At 37.9% G+C, this 26,667-nt stretch overlaps 1 protein-coding gene across 4 annotated transcripts in view; it reads right to left on the minus strand.

Moving 5' to 3' along the window:
• Tasp1 (taspase 1) overlaps positions 1 to 26,667 on the minus strand; it is a 262,299-nt gene that overhangs the window by 89,332 nt on the left and 146,300 nt on the right. For all 4 annotated transcript variants that reach the window (XR_009378907.1, XM_059261514.1, XM_059261513.1 and 1 more), the window contains one exon: positions 1,649 to 1,759. Coding sequence is in view for 3 of the 4 variants with exons in the window: in XM_059261514.1 (XP_059117497.1) it covers positions 1,649 to 1,759 (111 nt within the window). In the remaining variant the exon portion in view is untranslated. The remainder of the gene's footprint in view (positions 1 to 1,648; positions 1,760 to 26,667) is intronic.

Genomic DNA, 26,667 nt, shown 5'->3' on the forward strand with positions numbered 1-26,667 from the left:
AAGTGTGTATATATATATATATGGATATATAAAATAATGAGCTTATGAAGCTAGTAAAAAGGTGAGTCAACAACTAAAGTCAGAGAAGATGAGCACAGCTATAATATGGACCCCTCTCATAAGTTCCAGCACAGACTGGGGAAGAGTGGTGGGCTTGGCAATGTGGGTACAAGGTTACCTAACAGAGTCTGCCTCAGCTACAGGCCCAGAAAGTGTTCCTCTACAACCATGTACTGGGCCCAGTGATAACCCTTCTACAGCCCTCAACATAGAAACTAGAGCTCAGTGGACTGAACACAATTGTCACTCATGACTCTCTCAACAAGTTCTTGCATCCCAGAGGGTCATCTGCCAAGCAGTCATTCCTTCTATATGTTCTCTGCAACCTACATGCTCTGAAAACCTTGCCCTCCCTGACACAGGGAACCCACTGCACACAAGTCACCCAGAGCTCAGCATCTGCGGCCTTTCTGAACTCTGAAGCATGACCTATTTGATTCCAGATTCATCTTATCCTGACCCAACCAGCAAAGTTCAGCTGTCTGATGGCCAATCTACATCTTCTCCAATGGGATTTAAAATCCCCCGAGTGTGTTCTAAGGAAACTTTCATCCCCAGGGTACCTGTCTTAGGGTTTCTATTGCTATGATAAAACACCATGACCAAAAGCAACTTGGGGAGGAAAGGGTTTATTTCAGTTTACAACTCTCCAGTCATGCTCTATCACTGAGGGACATCAGGGTAGGAACTCAAGCAGGAACCTGGAGGCAAGAACTGAAGCAAAGGCAATGAAGGAGCACTGTTTACTGGCTTGTTAAGCCTGCTTTCTTATACAGCTCAGGACTACCTGCCCAAGGATAACATTGTCTACAGTGGGCTAAATCTTTCCACATCAATTATCATATAAGAAAATGCACCACAGACTTGCCTACAGCCAGTCTAATGGAGGCATTTTCTCAGATGACCCTCAGCTGTTGTCATGTTGACATAAACACATGAGCCAGCACAGTAGCAAACACTCTCCATGTATATTCTAGTTAGAAAGTCTTCCTTGTTAGACTTCACCCATGTAATCTATTGTATGGTTTCTACATCCTGATTAGAACAGGAATGCCACATCTACTTTGTCTCAAAACCTAAGTGGACCACTTTTTCCACTGATGGTTTCCTCAACTCAAACAAACAAACAAGGAAATATCCCTCCTCCATCCTCAGATTATTACCCGACACATACATATATGCACATCTTGTTAGAGGACTGGGCAAATGTCCAGATAGGATTCCATCTCGACCATGTGCAGTGCACATGGTAAAAAGGTGAGAAGGATACAATGAATGTTTCAACTGCATTTCAAACATGCTATAGCACGTTGTCCCTTGAATTTCTTTTACAGAATTTCATTTTAGTACTTGTCAATTTAATGTTAGATAATGTCTCAGAATCTAGACGCTGAATTAGTTAAATAGCTGATATGCTGTAGTAGCTATTGTGATAGAATTTCTGCTTACAAACAATATTAACTGAAGGTCTAACTATACTAGGCAGTGAAAAGTCTAGAGGCTTATGTGGGAAAATTAATTCCTAATGTATACAGCTCAGGGAAGTTCTCTAATTTAGAAGGTGTCCTTTTCTCAAAGTTCCACTTACTGATAAACTTGTTTTGCATAGTCTCCAACAGAGCTTGGTGAGCATCTTCAGCTTGTAAAGCGTGTGAACATTCTCTAGCCAGTATGGTGCGCACAAGATGCTCTCCACATCCTACAAGTCCAAGAAAAACAACAGTTGAGGAAAAGCAATACTGAATGCTTTGCTTGTCTCAATAACATAAAACACTCTTGCACACAACTTACGAAGCAGTTATGTAACAGAACAACTCAGTGAGGGAATGAGATGACCTCTATGAACAGTCTGGTAATTTTAGTAATGACATTCAAACAGTACAAAGAAACATGGGACTATTTAATCTCAAAAAATAGATAAAATAAAAGAAATCTCTCTTTCAGAGGAATAATTTATATAACATGGGAATGAAGATTCTGTATCTAGGGTTCTGACTCATTCCCACTAATGAGTAACTACAAACCACCCTGTTGGGTGGTCTTATTCTCCCATTTAATAAGTGGTTCCTACAGCTGTCTACCATATTCTTTTTGACACTCCACTTGCCTGGGTGGTTGAAGAGAAATGTTAACATCTCCAGAGGCAGTCTAAATCTCTCCCTACCTACTGTTCAAGAAAATCATACACCTAAAGTGTGAAGGGGACCTAAGAAAATAGCACCTTTCTGACATTCTTTCATACTCACATAGCTTTTAGGAATAAAGTCTCTCTGTAGTTTTAAAGAAAAAGTATATTCTGGGACTCAAGAGATGGTTCACCAGTTAAAAATACTTGTTCATACAGAGGACCTAGGTTTGGTTCCCAGCACCCACAACTGTCTGTAATTCCAGACTGATATGGGTACTGAACACACACATGATGCACATATATCCATGCAGGCAAAACACTCATACACATAAAACACAGAGAAGGAGGGAAGGGTTGAGGGAGGAAGAGAGTGAGCAGGAGGGAAGGAGAAGGAGGTGAGGATTTTAACATGAGGCAAACTTTGACCACTCAAACACACTTGTAAGTAGGCTCAGGCAGGTTTGCACTGATTAAGAGTTATAAACAGAAGTTCTATGGCAGTAGCTACTGCAAAAGTGGAGTCAAAGAAGCTAAATTTAAGGATTGGTGAGTTTTAGAGCATTTCTTGGAAAGGAGCAGCTTTCTTTCTACAAGAAAAAAAAATTTAAACATTTAACCCTCGTATCATGATCTACACTTCTGAGAACCTAAAAAACAAGCATATTTCAAGCCACCTTCAAAAAGAACTCCATAGAAGAGTATCTAGGATCTATTCAGAGTCCCAGCAGGACTAGGCACAACTTAACATTTCTGCAATTTGCATACATGCACATGTGCTCCACATAACATACATACATGTTGAGGAAAAGCAGGTAAAAAAAAGGAGGGTCACAACAATCATAATGAAACTTGGACTAAAATAGCTAAATAAAGCAACCACTTTTACTTTTTATTTTAAATATGTGCATAAATGTATATGCACCACATGCATGCACAGTGCTGAAAGGCCAGAAGAGATTGTTACATCTCTTGGAACTGGAGTTGCAGACAAATAGTATTGAACTATCTGGGGGTGCTGGGAATTGAACCCATGTCCTCTTAACCACTGAGCTATCTCTCTCCAGCCAGAAACCACTTCTAAATAAGGACAATAACTTCTTTTTTTGGTGGAGAGAGAACCTTCAGTCTATAAAATAAATGAAAACTAAATGATACTTAGCTCTCTCCTGGGCAGTATTACTGTAATGAGAATCAAGTACTACTGATAAATCTTCAGAAACATTATCTGTAATAACCATTAAGCCACGTTGTTGCCTTTCATGTCAGAAATGTCCTCTTCACACATACACCTTTCCCCCTCTGTTCACTCCTCTCCAATTATCCCATTACTAAAATAAACATGCAAATATGCACATATGTGCATATTATATATACATATACTATGTATACTCATGCCAAGACACAAACAGTTCACATAAGTGTGAACACAACTTTCAAGCTGCCTGATATCTTACAGAAATGTCACTTTTCAAGATCTCTTTGTAAATATCTACATTTAGACAAAACTCCCCATGGAATTTAATATAGAATTGTATGGGAAGGATTATTCAATCCTTATTTTGTTCAGTACTATTTGTTTTATAAACAGAAAAAAATGATAAAAGTAATAGTTAAAAAAAACATGATTGACACTGTATGAGGACATTGTGTTAAGGGTACAAAACCCCATAAATTTTAATTTCCTTTGTGCATATATTTGATGTTATAATAATAAAATGTTATACTTTAGGACAATAGTGACAGTTAGAAAATGAGCATATTATAAGCTAAATGAATATTTAGAAGGTTACATACACATGCCTCAAGTAAAACAGCTAAACCACATGAAGTTATAACACTACATCAAAAATTCACATGTGTCAAGAAGACGTTTTCCTCTCTCACTGCAGGAGAGTACAAAGGGTTTCCCAACGATTGAGTTTTACCAGGAAACTACTAAAATCCTGATTTATAATCTGACATATTATTACCTTAACATAGGGGTTAGGACACCAAAACTTTTTCTACCATGGATTCCAATTAAGGAATATTGGAGTTTTTACCTACTAAATACCAAAGTTTCTTAGAACATGCTGCAATAGAATTGAATTGTGACTCAAATGTTATTTAACTTTGAGTTTCATTCTTTACTCATACACATGAGAAATACATTTTCACTATATCTTTTAAAAAAAGATTTATCTCTTTATTATGAGGCCCCTTTGATTTGCATTCCTTTTCATCTGTTAGGAGAAATCCCCTCTGCAGATGGTCCTCTTGGATGAAGGTGCCATGAAGCGACCACTTCAGGTCCTCAAGGAGATCTGGCTTCTAGTAGATCACCTATTCAGATACTACATATTCTTTTATTTATATTTATTTATGCTGTGGAATAATTCTTCTACACACTGTGTAAATTATGCTGTAGGTGATTTAATAAAGAAGCTGACTGGCCAATAGCAGAACAGGACAAGGTTAGGCAGGAAAACCAAAATGAAGACACTGGGAAGAAGGACAGAGTCAGAGGAGTCACCAGCCAGAAACAGAGAAAACAGGATGTGTACAAAAAAGAAGTAACAAGCTATGAGCCACATGGCAGCAAGTAAAGGAATGGAAATGTGTTAAGAGTTGGCTAGTAACAAGCCAAGCTACTGGCCAACCATTTATAATTAATATTGGGACTCCATGTCAGTTATTTGGGAATTGGTGGGGGGAAAAAGTCCACCTACATATTTATTTATTTATTTATTTATTTATTTTTATTTATTTATTTATTTATTTATTTATTTATTTATTTATTTATTTATGGTTTTTCGAGACAAGGTTTCTCTGTGTAGCTTTGAATCTATCCTGTAACTTGCTCTGTAGACTAGGCTGGCCTTGAACTCACAAAGATCTGCCTGCCTCTACCTCCCTAGTGCTGGGATTAAAGGTATATGCCACCACCATCCAGCCACTACATCTTCTTTTTGTCATTGCTTATACAAGTTAAAGTATGTCATGACCTTATAACTTACTAAAAAACAAAGATTATGAATACAACAAAGACCTGAAAGCAAACAAAGCAAATAGCAATTCGGAAAGGTGTTGTGGTGATGCCCAGTTGTAATCTCAGCACTTAGGATGCGGAGGCAGGAAGATCAGGAGCTCAAACTCCACCTCAGCTGCACAGGTAGCCTGCCTATATAAGCATCAATGAAACCTACAAATAAATTGATTGAAAAACACAGTAAATTCATAATATGTTTGGAAAAGCATTAGGAATGGGCCAGTGAAATAGCTTAGTGAGTAAAAGTGCTTGATCCAGAGCCTGATGACCTGAATTTGATCCCAGGGACCTGCATGATAGAAGGAGCAAACCAACTACCACAAACTATCTTTGACTTCAATACATGCATGTTTCTGATGCACATGCATGAAATAAATAACTGTAATTTTCTGAATAGCTATTTTTGATGTGCTAGTATTAATATGATAACTAGAAGAAAAAAATGAGCATTTTCTGCCGTGGAATTTTCTGTCTATAGGAATATATAGAGGGTTTGTGAAAAAAAAATTATTTTCTATAGAAGTGAAAGATCCTAGAAAATATATGAAGGGGATATAAAAGAGTAAGACTACATGTACTTATAATCTGTAAAATAATACTGATAAGGCAACAAAAATTAATGACTGCTAATATCACAAAAGATATAACCCAGCCCTACATGTCTCTTGATAAAATTAAGACATAGTTGTATCTGAAAGGATTTTAGCAAGCCTAAGCAAGGAAAACGGGGCTCTGGCAGGCCTTGTCCTTCTCCCCTATTCCCTCTGCCTTGCTAAAAACCATTAGATTACATTCCTAAAGCTAGCCACCAAGGTCTATTCCCTTATTTGGCTACTTCCTCCTTCTGAGGCTGACTACCAAGGTCCAGCTATCAAAGTATTGAAATCCAGCAATCAAAAGCCCCCTTTGGCTTGCCTAACTAACATGCCCAATTAAAATTAAACACGTCATCCTAACACAGGGTTTCTCTTTTTACCTTTATAAACCGCCATTTTCCTATGCGCCAAGTCTGTCTCCACTCTATCCAGAGGCAGTCCTTTGTCCCTCTGGGACAAATACCCCTCTCCCTCTCCTTTGCCCCTTTTCTTCTCTCTCCCTCCCCATTTCTCCCTCATCCTCCATCTCCTGTCTTTGTCTCTTATTCCCTGTCCTTTGTCCCTCTGGGACAAATAAATCTTTGTGCTGAGACCTTGGTCTTGGGGTATCAAGCCAATACCAGTCCCTTCAGTATCATGACCAAGACATTTGAATATGAACATATTAGTAAGCTTATAAATTCTATTATCAATTTTCAGAAAGTGAAAGCATCTACAAAAACCTATAGTCAACATGCTGGACAATGATGAAAGTCTACCTACTTGGTTCACTTTTCTTCAACAATATGCTAAAGATCCAAGGCATTGCAACAAGACAAGGTAATGAAATTAAAAAGGAGGAACAAAAATATGTAAGAAGAAAGAGAGAGATAAAAGACAGAAAGCTGGGCATAGTGGTATTTAGGAAGTGGAGTCAGGAGGATCGGGAATTCAAAGCAGCTCACTACATAGCAAATTCAAGTCATCCCAGGTTATAAGACCCTGTTTTAAATAACCAACCCCAAATACAAGAAAAATCAGGAAGGAAGAAATAAAACGGTCCCCATTTACAAATGACAAAATTTTTACATATAAAATCCCTCCGGGGGGTAGGTCTACAAAATAAACACTAGTGGTATGCCTCAAAATTTTTCCTCTCTGGTTAGTAATCTAGGATAACTGTCTGCAGATCTCTGCCTGTTACCAGCTTCCAAAATGTGGGCCTGACCTTCCATTTTTTTCCCATAGCCATCCAATCAACCATTCACGTGTTATTAAGCTACTTTCTACTAGGTGAAGTATATTAACAGCTGGCTATTTTTATAATATTTATTATATTATCAGACTTCTACAAAAATTATCAGAGTCTGCCTGGCTACAGAGAACTCACGCAACTCTAATGCCAGCTGGTCTGGATGTCAATGTCCTGATTGAGTTTTCCAGGGCACAACTTCAGAGACTCACATGGTAACCCTAGGCATTTCAAGAGCCCTTGAGAAACAGTGCTTTGCATAGGCTACCTCCTGATAACTATAACCCTCAGCCAGTTTCAACTCACTGTTTCCCAGTGTGCTTCATGCTGCTGAGATTCCCAGTATACTCACATCCTTTATTGTGGAATAGCCTGTTGTATAAATTGTTTTCACCAAATGGAAACATTTCATCCTCTAGAGAGGTTCCTTAGGACTCCGGAAGTAAATAAAACTCACAAGTCTCATGAATTAGATAATTAACGAGTCTCAGGAAGTTCCTGGAACTTAAAAAAATTGGCAAGGCCTCTCCCAAAATTATATGAGCAGTAACAACTGCATAAGAGAGGAGAATCTCTCCTATCCATGCAGCTATCTGCAAGTCATTCAGATCCAAGAACAAAACTTGTGTGAATGGGTACCCATGACAAAACAGCCATTTCAGTGATCCTGCTGATTTTGAGTCATCCATGTTCCTGTAAGCAACCTCCTCACCAGTGTTCATATAAGCAATCTCAATAAAATCAATGATTCACTGCTGTGGAATAATCCTTTTGCACACTGTGAAGATTTGTTGCTGTGATTGATTTAATAAAGAAGCTGACTGGACAATAGCTTAACAGAATAAATTTAGGCAGGAAAGCCAAATTCAGAATGCTGGGAAGAAGAAGGGCAGAGTCAGAGGGGTTGCTAGCCAGATGCAGAGAGGGCAGGTGAGATGATCACGCCATGTTGAAAGAAGGAACCGCCACATGGCAGAGCATAAATAAGGAATATGGGTTAATTTAAAATGTAAGAGCTAGTTAGTAATAGGCCTGAGCTGTTGGCTGAGCATTTACAACTAATATAGGTCTCTGTGTGATAATTTGAAAGTGGCTCCCAGGACAGGAAAACTCCTCCTACAATTCACCATATTGGACTTTGTTCTGTCATTGGTTCCCTATCTTGTATGAATAAATTTTTTTTCATGTTTCCCCAGAAAAGTCATACAATCACTGCCTCAACAAAAGATGAGCTAGGACTAGTGGCTATATGCCCCCTGCAATGAGTGTTGAAACACTCATGTACAGCTGATCCATGTGAGGATAATACAGTTACAGGGGTAATCCTGATATGACTGTTTCCATGTGTGGCATGATGTGATTCTTTGTTCTAGTGGTGGTTGAATGCTTCCTGAGATGGGTACTATCAGAGCTGAGCTGTTTGAGAAAGTGGCTGACTACCAAGGTACTGAAGTCTAGCAATCAGAATCCCCCTTTGGCTCACCTAATTAACATGCACAATTAAAAGTAAATACCTCATCCTAACACAGGGTTTCCCATTTTACCTTTATAAACCACCATTTGCCTATGGGCCAAGTCTGTCTCCTCTCTATCCAGAGGCAGTCCTTTGTCCCTCCTGAACAGGGAACCTGCTAACTAACATGCATACCATGTGTACCTAAATCTAATTTTCAATGCCTGTACATGACTAAGTATGAAAAGCAACAGCAATCCTGTGACCAAATGACAGTATATATAAGCATAAAGACTTTTCCTTTGAGGAAGGTAGGGCAACAAGGACAGACACGGTTAAGAGAAAGCATTGCCAGATAGTATTGCTAGCTCTAATATTCTCCCAGGAATATCACTGACATTTTTAAAAATTTAAAAATAAACACATGTTTAAATGATTGTAATTGGACTCTCATTTTTCAGGCCACCTGCATCCTTATTGCGTATAATATAAAATTACTGTTTAATCATTTTTCAGTATACAGCTGTGCAACCAACAGCTTTATGTATCTCCCGAACTTTTTCATTTTCTCAAACTGAAACTCAATTTTAAAAACTACTTTCTTGTTTTTCAACTCCCCATCCCTGCAAACCATCATTCATTCTACATTCTATCTCAAAGAAATTGACTACTCTACTCAAAGAATGGTGAAAGTAAAGTGAAATTAACTCAGTCGCATCTCAGTTAACTGTCCTTAGCCAATTTTCCCTGCTCCTAGCCAAGATACAGGCAAGTAAAATGCAAGTGACTAAGTGCCATTACAAGCACACCCCCTCTCCTTTTTTTTTTTTTTTTAGCATAATGCATTTAAAGCTCATCCATAGAGCATGTATCCAGATTTCCTTCCATGGTGCTGGCTACATATTGACTAGAAGGCAGCAAAAAGTTGACTATATGTCATACTAAGGAAAGCTTGAGCAAAAGATACTTCAAAACCCTTTCCCACAGTGACACACTTCCTCCAAGGACACACCACCTAATAGTGCCACACTCTTTAGGGGCCATTTTCTTTCAAACCATTACATTTCACTCCCTGTCCCCCCACCCCAAGGCTCATAGCCATACCATAATGCAAAAAAAAAAAAAAAAATGCATTTAGTCCAACTTCAAAAGTCCCCATAGTCTATAACAGTTTCAAACTTGCTTCAAAATCCAAAGTCTCTTCTGATACACATGGCAATCTCTTAACTGAAATCCCCACATAAAAGTCAAAATCAAAAAGCAGATCACATACTTCCAACACATAATAGCACAGGATATACATTACCATTCCAAAACACAGGAAAGGGAGCATAGCAAGGAAACACTGGACTAAAGCAAGACAGAAAACCAGCTGGGAAAACTTCAAAACTCTGCAGCTCCATGTCTGATGTCAAAATGCTCTTCAGATCACCAACTCCTTTCAGCTTTGATGACTGCAATACACTTCTTTCTTTGGGGCTGATTCCACTCCCTATCAGTAGCTCTCCTCAGCAGGTATCCCACAACTCTGGCATCTAACATCTTGGGTTTTCCAAGGCAATCCAGGCTTCAACTACACAGCTTCATGCAATGACCTCTCTACTAGACCTCCACTCAGGGACACCTCTGACCCATGCCTGGCCTCAGTGGCTTTCTTTAGACTCAGAGGCAATTCCACAACCTGTTTCTTCTATGCTTAATTCTAAAGCCAGAACCATGTGGCCGAAGTTGCCAAGTTCTGCTGCTTACTCTGGCTGGAACATGATCCCTTCTGTTCAGTGACATCTTTACCAGCTTTCTGTCTTTTACTGCCTAAGCTTAGATATCCTGAAACTTGCTCTGCAGACCAGGCTAGCCTCAGACGCAGAGATTCACCAGCCTCTGCCTTCCCAATGCTGGGATTAAAGGTGTGCCCCACCACACTTGGCTCTAAGCTTTTCTTTAGTTTCTTTCCAAAAGCTGGAAACTTTGCTGGGTAGGATCTTAACCTGAGGTTACCACTCCCTTTATTCCATTTCTTAATGTGTTTATCTCCTTGAATATAGGATTTAGGTCCATTCCACTTCCTGGTGCTTTTTTTCTCCTCAAAATTTACTTTTACTAATTTATCGTGCTCAGCTTGCTCCTTTTCACTATAAATCTTATATATTAAGATTAAGCATTTGTGGCCTAATGCCGTCTTAATCTATGCCTATATATCACTTTGCTGGTCAAAAAAAAAACTTCTAGAAAACAACACACTACAGTAGTGGCTCTCAATATGGGTGTCGATGACACTTTCACAGGGGTATCCTAAAACCACTGGAGAATATATATTTACATTACAATTCATAACAGTAGAAAAATTACAGTTACGAAGCAGCAATGAAAATAATTTCATGGATGGGGTCACCATAGCCCGAGGAACTTATATTAAAGAGTTGCAGCATTAATAAGGTTGAGAATCACTGCACTAAAGGAAAGGGACTTTGAACTCATTGCTCTAGCTGAAATGTGTGATTGTGAGGCACCAAAAGTCACCACTGGCAGCAACACAGGCACATTCACTTTAAGTGAAGGTGTTTTTTGAAGGGAGAAGTAAAATATCCATAACATAGTTAATTGTTTCTAACAATTGACTTTTTTTCCAATTTGTTTGCTAAAAGAAAGTAAATGATAACAGATAAATAACTTATGTTGCATGAAAGGGAAATCTCACATAATTAAGAATATCATACCCATTTAATGAGTCACTGCATCCCAGGTATTGTGTGCTTGTTTAGAATCCAGAAAAACAACCCAGAAAAATCCTTAAGAAACTACAATACTTACTAGTGTCTTTAATTTTCCCCTCATCAAAATTCCCCCCATATCATTCCCTTAGTGCTCAGCCTTCCATTCCAAAGGGCTCTGCATCTTTACTTAGAGAGAAAGGTCAGGTTCCAGTTTCTATTTAGAAAATGCCAGCCTGTACAATGTTCCTTTGGGGCCTTCATATTCGTGTCCCCCCCCCCCCTCTCTCTCTTCCTCTCCATCTTTCTATATACACCATACACACTCTTTCAGATATGTACTGAAGGATTGATGTAAGATTCCATTGGATGGCCTTGGGATGCTTTAAGAATCTGCTATAAAAATCAGAAACAAGAGTATCTATTGCCGCAAAGGGTTGTCAATGGAAGAAAAGGGGAAGTTAAAGTTCTCTTCTGGTGTTTTTTTCCTCTCTCCTCATGATATTCTCTGTATTTTCCTTCTATTATGAAAGGTGATTCTCAGCGAGCCTGACAGTCATCTCTATGAACCTAGAATATAGAAAGAGTCTATAATTGTGGTCTGAGACTATGCTTCAAAGCAAACTAAACTGTCTCACAGGCTATGAATGACCACTTGGATAAAATTTCCATTATCAAAATAAAACTAATAATAAGATTTCTCTTAGTCTAACACAAAACATTTCTGTAGATGATCAGGGATTGTATACTGTAATAGTTTTTGCTTGATGTTTACTTCTGTTGCAATTTTCCCCCAGTTTTTACAATGAATGCATTTATCTCCAATGGGCTTATTAAATAACTTCAATATGGCATTCTTACATTCACAATATATTTTTTAATAATTTTTAATAATTTTTATTTTTATAAAGAATTAGATATTAGGGCATTTTTGAACAAAGTATATGTTAACAGAGTCTCCTTCACCCTCGTCTTCTACACCCTAATACTACCCACAGATAACCCATGCAAGCACGGTCTCTTACACTCTTTGGTGCCCCATGTATCTAGACTACATGGGGAAAATATAGTATTCATCAAGGTAATCCAAACTCAGAAAGACAAAAATTGTATGTTCTCTTTTAAATGTTAAAGTGCTTATTGGGCAATCATGAGGACCTGAGTTCAGATCCCCAGAATCCACATCAAATCCAGGGATGGTGGTGTATATATGTAAAAGAGGCACTGGCAGGGCATACAGGCTGACCCTTAGGGGCTCACTGGCCAACCAATTCAATTGAAACACAGAGCCCCAGGTTCAGTAAGACACCCTGTTTTTTTGTTGTTAAAAAACAACAACAACAAAAAACACAGAAATTGGAGAAGGACTAAGGAAGATATCCAAGCGTCAACTTCTGCCTTTGGTATGAACCCTACACAACTGAATACTTCCTCACATACATGCATATGTCACATTCACACCCAAAACAAAATACTATTTAATGTGAAATAAACATTGCATATAACAAATGAAGCAAACACTTGGTTCTTTGAAAAGATAAGCTTGACAAACCCTTACCTGAACAAATCAAAAGAAAAAGACTCCAAATAATAAAATTACAAATGAAAAAAGAACCATTAAAACAAATATAAATGAAATTCAGAAAATCATTAGATCATATCTTTAAAGCATATACTCCACTAAATTGGAAAAACTAAAGAGGTGAATAACTTTCTAGATGTATATGACCTAAGAAAATCAAGCCAAGATGAAATAAAAAATTTAAATAGATTCTACAGCAAGCACTGAGATTGAAGCAATAATTGAAAATCTCCCTACCTGGGGATGGAGAAATGGCTTTTAGAGGTTGAGAGCACATACTGTTCTTGTCAAGTTTGGATCCTAGTACCTATGCAGAGAGTTCACACAAGCCTGTAACTCCAGCTCCAGGATTTGGCCTCCAAGAGCAACTGAACCCACATCTGTATACTTACACACACACACACACACACACACACCTTTTTTTTTTTTAATCTCCCAACTATGAAGAGTCCAAGCCCAGATGGATTCACTGCTGAATTTTAACACATTTTCAAAGAAGAACACTAATGTTCCTCAAACTAGTTCATGAAATAGAAAGGGAAGGAACACTACCGCATTCTTTTTACAAAGCTAGTATGTATGACAGAGATACCAAGAGCAGATAAAGGAAAACAAATAATAGGTCAATATCCTTGAAGAACTTAGATACAATTATCAACAAAATACTTGGAAACTAAATTCAAGAATACATCAAAAAGAACACTCACCACGATCAAGTTGCATTTATGTCAGGGGTGTGAGGATGGTTCAATATATACCAGTAAGTGTTATACATTTCCTGAATGGACTAAAGGATAGAAATCACATGTTCATCTCAACAGACAAAGAAAAGGCTTTTGATAAGATCCAATTTCCTTTCATCATTAAAAGTCATGAAGAAATTCAGATTAGAAAGAACATACCCCAATCTAATAAAGGCTATGTATATGACAAACCTATAGCCAACATTAAATGGGGTGAAACTCAAAACATTTACACAAAAATCAGGACCAAGAAAAAAGGTACAATTTCTCTGTTCCCACTCAATAATGTACTAGAAGTCTTAGCCAGAACAATTAAGACAAGAGAATCAAATAACAGGGACACAATAGGAAAGGACAAAGTCAAGGTATCTATTTGCAGATAATATGACCCTATATATGAGATTTTAAAACAAACAAAAAAAAAAAAACTGTACCAGACAACTCTCAGAACTGATAATCAGTTTCTTCAAAGAGGTAGGATACAACATTAACATTCAAAAGAATCAGTGGTCTTTCTATATACTAATGAAAATATCCTGTGAAGGAAATCAGGGAAACAACTCCATTCACAATAGCCTCAAATCAATCAAGCAACCAAGCAAACAAGAAAAGCCCACCTTAGAATAAACATGACAAAGGATCTAAAGACTTGTACAATGAAAACTTTAAAAACACTAGGAGACAGAAACACCTACCATGCTTAAGAATTACATAATAAAAAATTTAAAAATAGCTATCCTACCAAAACCAATCTACAGATCCAAAGTTCTAGTAACATTTTTCATAAAAAAGAAAAAAAACTTGAAATTCATATGGGCGTACACACACACACACACACACACACACAACAACAACAACAACAACAAAAACACCCTAGATACCAAAAACAATTCCCACTCTTCATTGTAAGAGTACTTACTGAAGATATCACCAAAACTGATTTCAAGTTATACTACAGAACCATGCTACTAAAGCCAGCATGGTACTGTCACATAAATAGACAAACAGGGATAGAATATAGAAGACATATGCATGGCCATTCAACTATGGCTACCTGATTGTTTACAAAAGTGCCAAAAAATAAACATTGGAGAAGACAATATCTTCAGCAGCTCCGCCCTAAATAGGACATTTACATCAAGCCCCCTAAGTTCAGGGAATATCATGGAGGATGGAGAAGAAAGAACGTAAAAGCTGGAAGTAGGGGAGAAAGGCTGTGAAATGCCATTTTCTAGACACAACATGATAGTTGCACTTGTGAATTCATGGTAGCCATGGTTACCTGGAAAATTCCTGCACAAGACTAAGACAATCAACATTCCAGTAAGGGCAGGAGAGGACTCAACCCTACCTCAACAGCTATCAGCAATTGATAGCTTCTGGGTAAGCAAGAGCCATTTTTCTTTCTGGGTAAGAGCCATTATATAATATAACCTTCATAGAGCCTCAAAATGAGATTAGCATTTTGAAATGTAACTCATTATCTCACAAACTTTTGCTTTGGCAGACTGTATTTCTTCTATCAACTGTTCTAACTTCACTTCTGAGATCAAGAATCCCCAGAGGTGGAGAAATTAAAGATGCATACATAAGAGAGACATATCCTACATTCCTGTGCAGCCAGCACACAGGAACACAGGACCAGCAGCAACAAAAGCCCACATTCAGTAGGTACTACTGGCATACCACACATCTCCAAGGAACACTGATGATATTCAAGTACATATGTCAACGTATAAATGCTGCCATTCACTCTCACTGAAAGTATTGGACATCTGAAAAAACCTTTCAACACAGGCCTGTTAGAAGTCCACAGGGACAGATAAATATTAAGTAAAGGCCTTTCCAAATTTAAAAGGAAACATTTGGTACTTTACTTTCCAGTATTGCGACATCTCTTTTTCAACAAAGGAATTTATTACATAGTACGTCACCTTTTCCCTGTCAGAGGATTTACTGCCAATTTTGGAGTTGGGTTACTTCTGGTTTTCAAGCCTGTCTTGTGAAATTACAGAGAGGGCTGCCTTAAAAGTGATAGAACACACATGAGTTCAGTCTTCACAGTGTCCCCTTGGCTATCAAACCTGGAATCTATTATATACAAGAGGAAAACATAAGGAGTTTTATCAAGAGATGGAGTAAGTGGTAAAGATGTCTAAAACAGTCGAGTCCAAAGGTTAGCTCACCAACATGCACAGTGTTTCTCAAATGTGTGTTTAGTTCTATTACATAATTCTCATCATACTTTTAAGTATTTATAACAATAATATTAAAAACCAAATCAGGCCTTTTCGTGTACTCATTGTTTAATAGTAAGTAGCCAAAGAGAAAACCATTTTTACTATGATGTAAAGGTACTATCTCTTCAAGACTGGGGTATAAGTAATATATGCTTTAAGCTCCATACTTATTCATGAAAGAAAAATATGTCCAACAGTTCTAATTCAACACAGAGGAACATCTGATCTGAGGCATACAATACCTATCCAATGTTATCAATATTAGCAGCTTTACTGAAAAGATGTAACCAAACTACAAAAGTTTTAACTGCCTAAACAATTAGCTACATAAACAGGGAAATTTTTGGTTTTTGTGAGTGTGATACTGTCATAAATTAGAACATGCTCAAAGAGACTGAAACATAAGTAAAAGACTTTCCACTAAAAAAAGTAGTGTCACATGAGAATGTTATAGCTCACACACAGCTGTCCTCCTCCCCAATCTAACTGCCCCCTTTGTTAAAATGGCATCTCAGTGTTCACTCTGAGGGCCAATGATAAAAAAGGACTTTTCTTTGTGCTGTTATATACTTAAATTCAGTTCCCTAAATCACAACACTGAAATTGGAGAGAAATGGACAAGGGGAGATTTTTTTCTTCATATGAGAAGCAACTGCCTGCAGCAGAAGTGGGTTTTCCATTGTTATTGTCCCTAAGCGTGGATCAGTACTGTGGCACTCAAGTGACAAACACATCACATGTAAAAGCACTAGGCTTATCCATACCTGAGAACTCTAGTAGGGCAATGGCCATTTAAAAGTAACACTGTGATGCCCAGTTATGTGCTGTGGGATGTATGGCAAATGTGTTGCTGATTAATCAATAAAACACTGATTGGCCGTTGGCTAGGCAGGAAGTATAGGCGGGGCAAGGAGGAGAATAAAGCTGGGAAGTGGAAGGCTGAGTCAGAGAGACACTGCCAGCCACCACGATGAGAAACAGCTTGTGAAGATGCCGGTAAGCCACGAGCCATGTGGCAAGGTATAGATTAAAGGAAATGGATTAATTTAAGCTATAAGAACAGTTAGCAAGAAGCCTGCCACGGCCATACAGTTTGAAAGCAACATAAGTCTCTGTGTTTACTTGGTCGGGTCTGAGAGGCTGTGGGACTGGCAGGTGAAAGAGATTTGCCCTGACTGTGGGCCAGGCAGGAAAACTCTACCTACAAATGGCGTCCAACGTGGTGGCAAGAGTTTCCACCTAAAACCTGAGAAAAAAAAGATTCTAAAACGGAGCTAAAAACAGTTCCTAATTGTCTCTCTCAAATGAGCGGCAGCTGCCGGTTTGAGCTACTGGTGGGTTCCTAGCATGCATGCTGGACCTGCAGTATGGCGGGAATGAGGCCTCTGCATGTGGCACATTAAGCTGCATGGTGGATTTAGACTTTGCTAGTACAAAACAAAAAAAGAGGTTTCTGGGCTACATGCTGCTTGGATAAAAGCATAGACCCATGATAGCTCCCAGAGCTGGTGGTAAAGTACCACGGCCATGTTGGGAAGCTGAGATTGGCAGAGCCAGCAGCCACAGCTGCTGCAGTTTAAAGCAATAGATTCACAATAAGACAGATTCAGATGTAATAGTTTACAATGTGTGTAAAATATACGTAGGCTTGAAAGAGACAAAAAAGGTGATGTATACAGTTATATAAAGAAATAGTTTTTAAAAATAAAGTCTTTAAAGAGACAGTAAAGGTAGTATAAAAAATAAGCCACGTAAAAATGGATATTACACAGAGAATCTGGATTGTGTTGTCTTTGGGATTTTTAACTGCAGAAAAACATTTGATTGTAAAAGCTGTTGAGTTATGCCAAAATGTATATTTTAAAGATACCTTGACTTCAAAATTTGAATATAAGGATATGTTGCTTTGGAAAAGAGTCTCTTTTGTTCCCACAGAAAACCAGAGGCTATGGATTTGTTCCAGATTAAGATACATCAGGTTTGACCAGCCAAGACCCCCTGAAGGTCTCCAATGACACCATGGCCCAGATGATCCAACATCCAGAATGGTTTGAAGGCATCTGGCTCAGACGATACAGCCTCATGGACTATTCCATAATTCTAAAATTTTCTTTGTATCCCCATAAGATACAGCGCCCCCCTCCAGCAGGAAGTGGTAAGAGAAGCTACGCCCAAATTCCCAAATTATATGTAATTTTACTTTGTTAAGGTTAAAACCTTCCTTTTTGAAAAAAAAAGGGGGGGGGGAAGTGCTGTGGGATGTATGGCAAATGTGTTGCTGATTAATCAATAAAACACTGATTGGCCGTTGGCTAGGCAGGAAGTATAGGCGGGGCAAGGAGGAGAATAAAGCTGGGAAGTGGAAGGCTGAGTCAGAGAGACACTGCCAGCCGCCACGATGAGAAACAGCTTGTGAAGATGCTGGTAAGCCACGAGCCATGTGGCAAGGTATAGATTAAAGGAAATGGATTAATTTAAGCTATAAGAACAGTTAGCAAGAAGCCTGCCACGGCCATACAGTTTGAAAGCAACATAAGTCTCTGTGTTTACTTGGTCGGGTCTGAGAGGCTGTGGGACTGGCAGGTGAAAGAGATTTGCCCTGACTGTGGGCCAGGCAGGAAAACTCCAGCTACAGTTATGTTCTTTGCCAATAGCTTATTTAGATTACTATTCTGCTAGAGAGTATATCACAGACAAGGGCAGCTCCAGATGTCACTTACACCTGAAGTGAATCACTGGATATGTCCATGCCTTGTCTTCCTCATTTGAAAACTCAAATGACTTCATGTAAATGACATTAAAGTTCCCACAAGACAAAATATTTATACCTGCAAATACTTTCAGAACTTGAGTAAATTTATGCTTCAAATTTAGTTTCAAACAAGGTGTCAAAGCTCATGTCTAAAATCCCATCAATAGGAAAACTAAGGAAGGAGGTTTTCTGAGACTGAGGCAGTCTAGACTAAAGACTGCATTCCAGGCTAGAATGGGGTACAAAGTAAATCCTGTTTCAATAGTAATCATAATAGTTATTATTGTTATTATTATTAATACTTCGGTTAAAGTGCTTACGATGGATAGACCACCTATGAGAAAATGCTTTTCAAAAACTGTTAATTAAGAAAAAGCACATTTAGATTAACTTCAACTATAGAGAATCTTTACAAGGGAAGGGAGAAGGTCACAGACTCACTGATTTACCATTAAATAACCAATTACTGTATATCTAGGCTTTCACAAACATTTCATTCGGTATTTGCAATTGACTTAGAGAAGGTATATCATCCCTAACTGACAAATAAGAGAAGGGAATTGTTGTCACTAAAATTCCAAGATCCAAATCTTATAGTTAGTTATTGCTTCAACACATGAATAAAGGAGAGGTAAGCAAAAAAAAAAAAAAAAAAAAATCCTCAAAGCCTTAAAAACCCTGAGACTTGGGACTGGAGCAATGGCTCAGCAAGTAAGAGTACTTGCTGCTCTTCTAGAGGACCCAAGTCTGGTTCCTAGTGCCCTTATGAGGTCTAACTCTAACTCCAAGAAACCCAATGCCCTCTCCTGGCCTCTGCAGGCACTTGCACACACATGGCATTCACTCACAGAAACACAAACACACATACACATAAAATGAGAATAAATCTTTCAAAAAGAAAACTCTGAATCTATCATCTAAAATCCAATTAATAATAATCTGAAAACAAGAAGCTCAACAGGCACTTCTGACACTTGGCCTTAGATGATAGAGGTCCTAATTTTATCCACAATGTCCTGGAAACTGTAAGTCCCTGAGCTAAATACCAAATAAAAAATTAAGATTTTATTTTGCCTCAATGCCATAGTGTACATTTCGTCAGCCAAAAAAGTCAAGAGATGGTTATAAATATCTAGTGTGTAGATGTAATGTAAACTACATGTGTATGCTAGTTGTATGGAATAGGGTCCACAGACAAAAGAATGTAAGCAAGATCCTTATGCTGTACCATAAATTTAACATATAACTACCAAAACAACTATATATATATATATATATATATATATGATATAATATCATTAATACCTTTCTTAATGAATTAAAATTCAGATGTGATTTATGAGGTTGATTTCAGTTTCCAGGCCTCTTAAAAATTAAAAAGAGAAGTTTGAGTTGATGTGATTTCCCAATAATTCTTCCAATAGAAAGGCAATATAAATCATTTCATCAGTTTTTAAGTTGCACTCAATGCTTAAAACAACATTCAGGCCGGACAGTGGTGGCGCACACCTATAATCCCAGCACTCGGGAGGCAGAGGCAGGTGAATCTCTGTGAGTTCGAGGCCTGCCTGGTCTACAAAGCAAGTTCCAGGAAAGGCACCCTGTCTCGAAAAAACAAAAAAAAAAAAAAAAAAAAAAAAAAAACCAAAAACCATTCAGCATTTAGAAGTCACATAAACTATGACAGAAAAAGTCTTTAATCTGCTGTCCAACCACTATTTACCACCTTCTCTAGTCAATTCCCTGGCTGGGGTGATTTGAGGGTACAAAAGGACACAAATGTGCTGATGAGTGGGAGAAATGGGAAGCATATTAAATTATTTGGATCAGAATAAAACTTGAGGAATACTAATATAGAAATTACTCAAAAGTTATCACAAACTATTAAAACAAGTATGTAAATATGTAAGACAAAAACTAGGTGGTCATCTTGAAATTAGTTTTGTAGCAAACAAAGGGTAGACATTCTTCAAAGGTGTTGTTTGATACTTTTCTAAAGAACATTATTTAAAAAATTATTTCATGTGGTTACATTGCTCTTAACACAGCCTAGAATTTATTTATAATTTTATTCAAAATTTAAAAATTGTGCTTCCTTATCTCTCCCAGGTTGTGATAAAGAGGGAGAGAGAGAGAGAGAGAGAGAGAGAGAGAGAGAGAGAGAGAGAGAGAGATTGTATGTGTGTGCGTGCAAACGCACATATCAACATATCATCACCAAAATCATCCATAAAGTCTTAGGAAATTCACAGAATACTCCATGAAAATTCATTTATCAACTCCATAGTGCTCACAGACCTCAATTAAGAACTCACACAGCTATGATTTTATTTAAAAATATACAACCATATAGTTTTAAACCTATAGGTAAAGTGTTTATTTTGATTTGCAGTAAAAATACCGGTGGGACCATGAACTCCGTGTGCCAAAAGCAATAGTGCCATCATCATCAGCTACAGAGTATAAAAATTCTTCAATTAGATTATCATGCTAAAAGTGATTTCCTGTTAAGTAAAATACCCCTAGGAAAGGCCATGTTCTGGGTGGCTGAAGAAATTACCTAAGGGGAATCTAAAACATTCTTGTTCTTCTTATAAACAAGGAAACAAAGATAGAAATATCAAAGACCATAGATGTCACTAACAAAAGATAGGTTCCAATCCCAGAATACGAAGTGCAGGCCTCCACAACTCATAGAGATTTCTGCTTGTTTGAAGGGAGATTTTACAAGAGCTCTTTATTCCCATCCTAACAGAGCAAGCAAAACAGGCAACAAAACCACAGCTTAAAAAGTTGTAAATGAAATGAAGATGCAAGTGTATCTCAATGAACATAATTCCCAAAAGTGAGAAGATCTTGCTAACAGGAAAGTGGCCTATGACCTCTTTTATTCCTGAGGAAACAGTAAGGAAAGAAGAATGTCTTTGAAGAAGACAAGGAGAAACAAGTTGAACAATAACAACTTTGAGTGACAGACCACATTTGGGCTAACATAAATTAGAATCAAGAAAAGCCCCACATGCAGAGCAGAGCTGAACCCATCCACATTCTTTCCTACATATTTTCAATGAGAGCTCCAAAGACATGGAGTACAGCAGAAGTCAAAGAACACTCCCAGGCATATCAGAGCTTGGCTGAGTGAAAAGAAGCAGCAAGCTGGGGACTGGGAACAAAACAGGAACTGAAACAAAGAGCCTTTCCAGTCAATGCTGAAGTAGACAGTCTTCACCTAGTACCATGCAGCAGCCACCAAACAGCAGGAAGAGAAAGGCTGTGATAAAACCATCAAAGAACAATAGGTATGTTAGCTAGCTTTCTGTTATGACTGTGATCAAAAGCAGTTTACAGAAAAATGAACTTTGTATTGGGGATTGGAGGCACTGTAGCTGCACATGGCTAGCACTCCCTACTTTCTTTTATCTAGTGGAGCAGGAAGCAGAAGAACCGGAAATGGGGCTAGGCTATAAACTTCAAGGCCTGCCCCTAGTTACTCACTTCCTCCAGTTAGGTCCAACTTCCCAGACATTTTACAAACTCTCAAAATTCTATTACTTGTTGGGATTACTTATTCAAATATATGACCTGTGAGGAATATTTCACATCCAAACTGTATGACTGATTGGGTTTTGTCCAAGTACATTGCAACAGTATCTCACCCTGAGTGCCTAGAAAGGCAAAAAACAAGGCCCAAGACCAGGAAGATTGCATCCTTAAAAACCTCCCCCAAAGAAACCAAATGAGCTAGTAGTCAGCTTGTAAAAGACAGAATGAAACAACAAATAAAAGAAGTATCCCATTCCCATCTCGCCCCTCTTCCCTGGTTCAAACAGCTGATAGCTCAGATCTCAATAAAAAGATACCTAGTGTTTTGCTTGTGGTCAGATTCCAAACTCTGTTATGTGAATTTTTATCTGCTGTTAGTGTAGTTGCAGGGAGTGGTGTGAGGTAAACTCAGGTTATCAGGCTGGGCAGTGAAGCAATCACCTATATTGTTCTATTATTAAATAAAACCCAGGAGATGAATACGGGGTAAAAACCTGATTGAGGAACTGGAGAGGTGGCTCAGCAGTTGAGAGCACTGGCTGCTCTTCCAGAAGACTTGGGTTCAATTCCCAGCACCCACATGGCAGCTCACAACAGTCTGTAACTCCAGTCCCAGGGCATCCAACACCCTCACAGAGACATACATGCAGGAAAAACAGCAATGCACATAAAAATAAATAAACAACAACAACAACAACAAAAAATGATTGATCAGAGAAGCAGCCAGTGACCTCATCTCTCTCTCTCTCTCTCTCTCTCTCTCTCTCTCTCTCTCTCTCTCTCTCTCTCTCTCTCTCTCTCTCTCTCTCTCTCTAGCTTGACCCAAAGGGCCAGAGAATCTTCCTAAATCCCTCCCTACTACTTCCTGTGTCTCTATATGACCTGAGTTCTCCAAAACCTCTATGGCCAATTCTGGTCAGCTAGTAGCTAGCTCCACCCTCTGATTCAAGGTAAATTTTATTGGCAGTCTCAAGAGTATCAGAGTGTGATCAAAATAACCCATAACAGGGTAGCTGTAGACGAAATTCTAAACAGTCTTAGTAAATAAGAAACTCAGAGCCAAAAACAGAGGAAATAGCCAAAGAGATCAGAGCAATATCCACAACTAGCTTTAGCTTCCCCATACAGTTTTTTCCTGCCTGACTTGTGTTTTTATTGCCTTTCTGTTCTGTCTTCTCATTGGCTCTAAACCCAGCCACATCACTTCCTCATCACTGCCTCCAGGTCTCTATGGTTGGTACTGGGATTAAAGGCTCATGTCACCATGCTTGGTTGTGTCCTTGACCACACACAGACTCTGCCTGCCATGTGATCGGATTAAAGGTGTGTGCTACCACTGCTGGACTTCTGCTTAATGGCTATTTGACCTCTGATCTCCAGGCAACTTTATTTATTTACAAATAAAATATCACATTTCCTCACAAATAAAATATCACATTTCCCACTGTTATTCTAATAAAAAGAAAAAAGAAAAAAAACTATAACTAATATAAGAAAAATGATATACAATAAGTACAATAACTATATACAATATATACAAGCAATAAATACCTCAACAATGTCTAGTCTATTTGATATTGACATTTGACAAACTCAGAGAAAATATTCCATTACCTATTCTATTTTGATAAGTCCAAAATGTACCAGATTCACTTTTTATTCTAACTTATATTACTAACAGAGAACTACCTTATAATCTTTCAAATTTATACACTTATGCCTCTTTACTGAGTTTCTTTTCTGAAATTCTTAACAAGGAAAACTGTAACTATAACTACTAATTTTCAACTAACTATAACTATAACCATAACTATCTAATCTTCAACTCCCTCAGAGACCCAAGAAGGAAATAATATTACCTAGTAAAACAGGAAGTGCAAACAAGCGACTTCCAAAAAATATGAGTTGACAGAAACAGCCAGCTGCCTGGACAGTCACCCGAGGTTTCTCTGCAACGTAGGGGCATCATCTTCAGCCTACCGTATCTGACAGACTCATTTGTGAAGTAGGATGTACACAAGGCCTACAGTTCGACCTCACATTCGGTAAGAATAGTCCATGTATGAAAAACACCTGAATTCCACCAGTGTCCTGTCATGATTCAGGATTTTAAGTTCTGGAAATTGTTGGTGTTTTTGGAGTTCGGCTGTCCATTCTTCTTGGCTTGTGGGTGGCTTCATCTCTTTTATTAAATACCAGTCTACCATTGAGAGATTAGACTCCGTCAGCCTAGTTACTCTTTCAGCTACTGTTCCACTGCACATCAGAAGCCATCGGTCCACTGCCTGTTCAGCTGCCTTTGAAGAAAGGGGCACTGTACCTTTTCCAGATTGCAAAGGCCACTTCAGGGATGGTGCCATATTGTCCTGGCCTCAGAGGATGCCTGTTGCTAAAGCCACAACCACATTTGTCTTGGCAAGAATCGGTAGTCCTTTGTTTTGTGTCCTGTCTGTCCTTTTTGTCCTGTTTGTCAGCAGTCTATTCGAGGACACTTTGTTGTCCAGTGGCTAATTTTTGCCACAATGAAAGTTAACTCCATATGGAGTTTCTTCAATGCTCAAATCTTCTCTGAAATAGATTTGTGCTGCCAGGAGCTGACATGTCTCATAGTCATAAAAAAAAAAAAAAAAAAAAAAAAAAAAGTGCCTTTACCTACCTGCTCAGCCATCTCATCGGCCCCAAATGGTTAAGTCTTGACACCACCATCAAAACGCCTACATCCACTGCTGCAAGAATTGAGTATCAACTTAACTACAGATGAGATTGACACAATGTTTCATTATAGATGCATATGAAGAGTGTATCCTTTTTGTAGCAAATATTTTAATTTTCCAAATATTTTAAACACATAGTCAATATTTCAATATTTCAATTGAAAGTTATATGAAAAATAAACAAATAGATGATCAGGAATTTAGAGAAGGAAAAGTCAGACTAATAATATTTTAAAAAATTAAAAATAATGAACTATATAAATTATCATGAAAAGATGAAAATTTCAAAATAAAAAAGCTATAAATCAAATCAGATGGCTGAGAACACAAAATAAAGGAAGGCCAATAGACTTAAGAGGAAGTAAGAGACAGGAAACGAAAGGACCCAAGGTTCTGATAGAGTTGGGGAAATATCTAAACTGATGCACAGAAATGAGTGAGAAGTTGGCAAGAGAGCATTTGTCTCTGTGGGATGATCTCCAGGCCCTAACAGAAGTCTGAGAAGTAAGAGAGAACTATGCCTAACAGCTGAAGATAATAGGACAGTTTTCCAAAATTGACACCAACTAACAAAGCAGCTCAGCAAAGCCTGAGAAGGAAAAACACAAACTATGACACCTGACTGTATTACTAACAAGTGCTAGAAAGTAAAAAATGAAACATCGAAAACAGAAAAAGACATATTACATTCAAAAAGAACACTCTAAAACTGCTTAGCAGAAACAATGGACATAAAAAGATAACAGAAAATATCTGAGAAGACTAAGGGCAGGGAGGGAGACAGTGAGAGGAAGAAAATATCTTTTAACAGTAAAGGGGTAAAAAGACACTTCAGACAAATGAAATTTATAAGATTCAGCACCAGCAGATTTGGACAATAAAAACATTAAATGGCATGAAGCCTGAGCTTTAATTTTGCAAGAAAAAGTAAATAGGTGTGTGTTGTGTGTGTGTGTGTGTGTGTGTGTGTGTGTACACGCACGCGCCTTTTTTAAAACAACTAACTGCTTAACATACACAAAAAGATGAAACACTGTGGCATTTATAACACATATAAACATTAATGTTTATATTCATTATATTCATACATGTTCAAAGCTCAAAGGAGCAGAAGGAAATAATGGCTTATACTATCAAAAAAGCTCTTAAGTTTGGGAGTAAGCAAGTGTTTGTTTGATTGGCAACCTTTATCTGTGTCATGCTTTTATTTGTGAGTTCATTAAAGGGACTTTATTTTCAAAACTTTTTAATGCATAAAAGAAAACTTAAATGAACTTAGGGAATTTCCTGTATACCATCGCATTATTTTGAAAACTGATATAAAAATTTAAATATCTGAACATGTTTTCTATCTTTTCTATAAGAACTGTACATTAGGGGAAGCCAAACAGATATTGTAAGTTTTTCTTTTTAGAGAAATCAATAGATAAGAAATGAGAGAGAAAGTAATGCTAGTGCATTATAGTGACAGACAACTATAGAGATAAATCCTGAGGAAATATATCTCATTTTTTACAAAAACAGCAAGATACAGGCAACACACTGCCACTGGTCAACTGGAAGCAAAACAATGAAGGAGCATATTGTTTGGGGATACATATTCAATTGAACTTTTTTTAAAAAACAAAGGGTAATGATGCACAATTTTCAGAACAGCAATAGCCTGGAAAGGAAAGTAGGGATTTGTAAGAGAGCAGAAGACACAACAGTGTTGGTCATCAGAGTGGTATATGCACAATGGTGGCATTGGGAGCTTTCTGCTGTCATCTCCCTATACCATCAGCAGCTTTGAACACAAATTATTTATTGACAACTGGGAATCCAGGAATGTCGGAGTCAAACAGGGATGTTCATATATATAGCACAAACCACAAAATCCAAAAAAT

The sequence above is a fragment of the Peromyscus eremicus genome, chromosome 4, assembly GCF_949786415.1.
Source record: "Peromyscus eremicus chromosome 4, PerEre_H2_v1, whole genome shotgun sequence".
Classification (NCBI taxonomy): Eukaryota; Metazoa; Chordata; class Mammalia; order Rodentia; family Cricetidae; genus Peromyscus; species Peromyscus eremicus.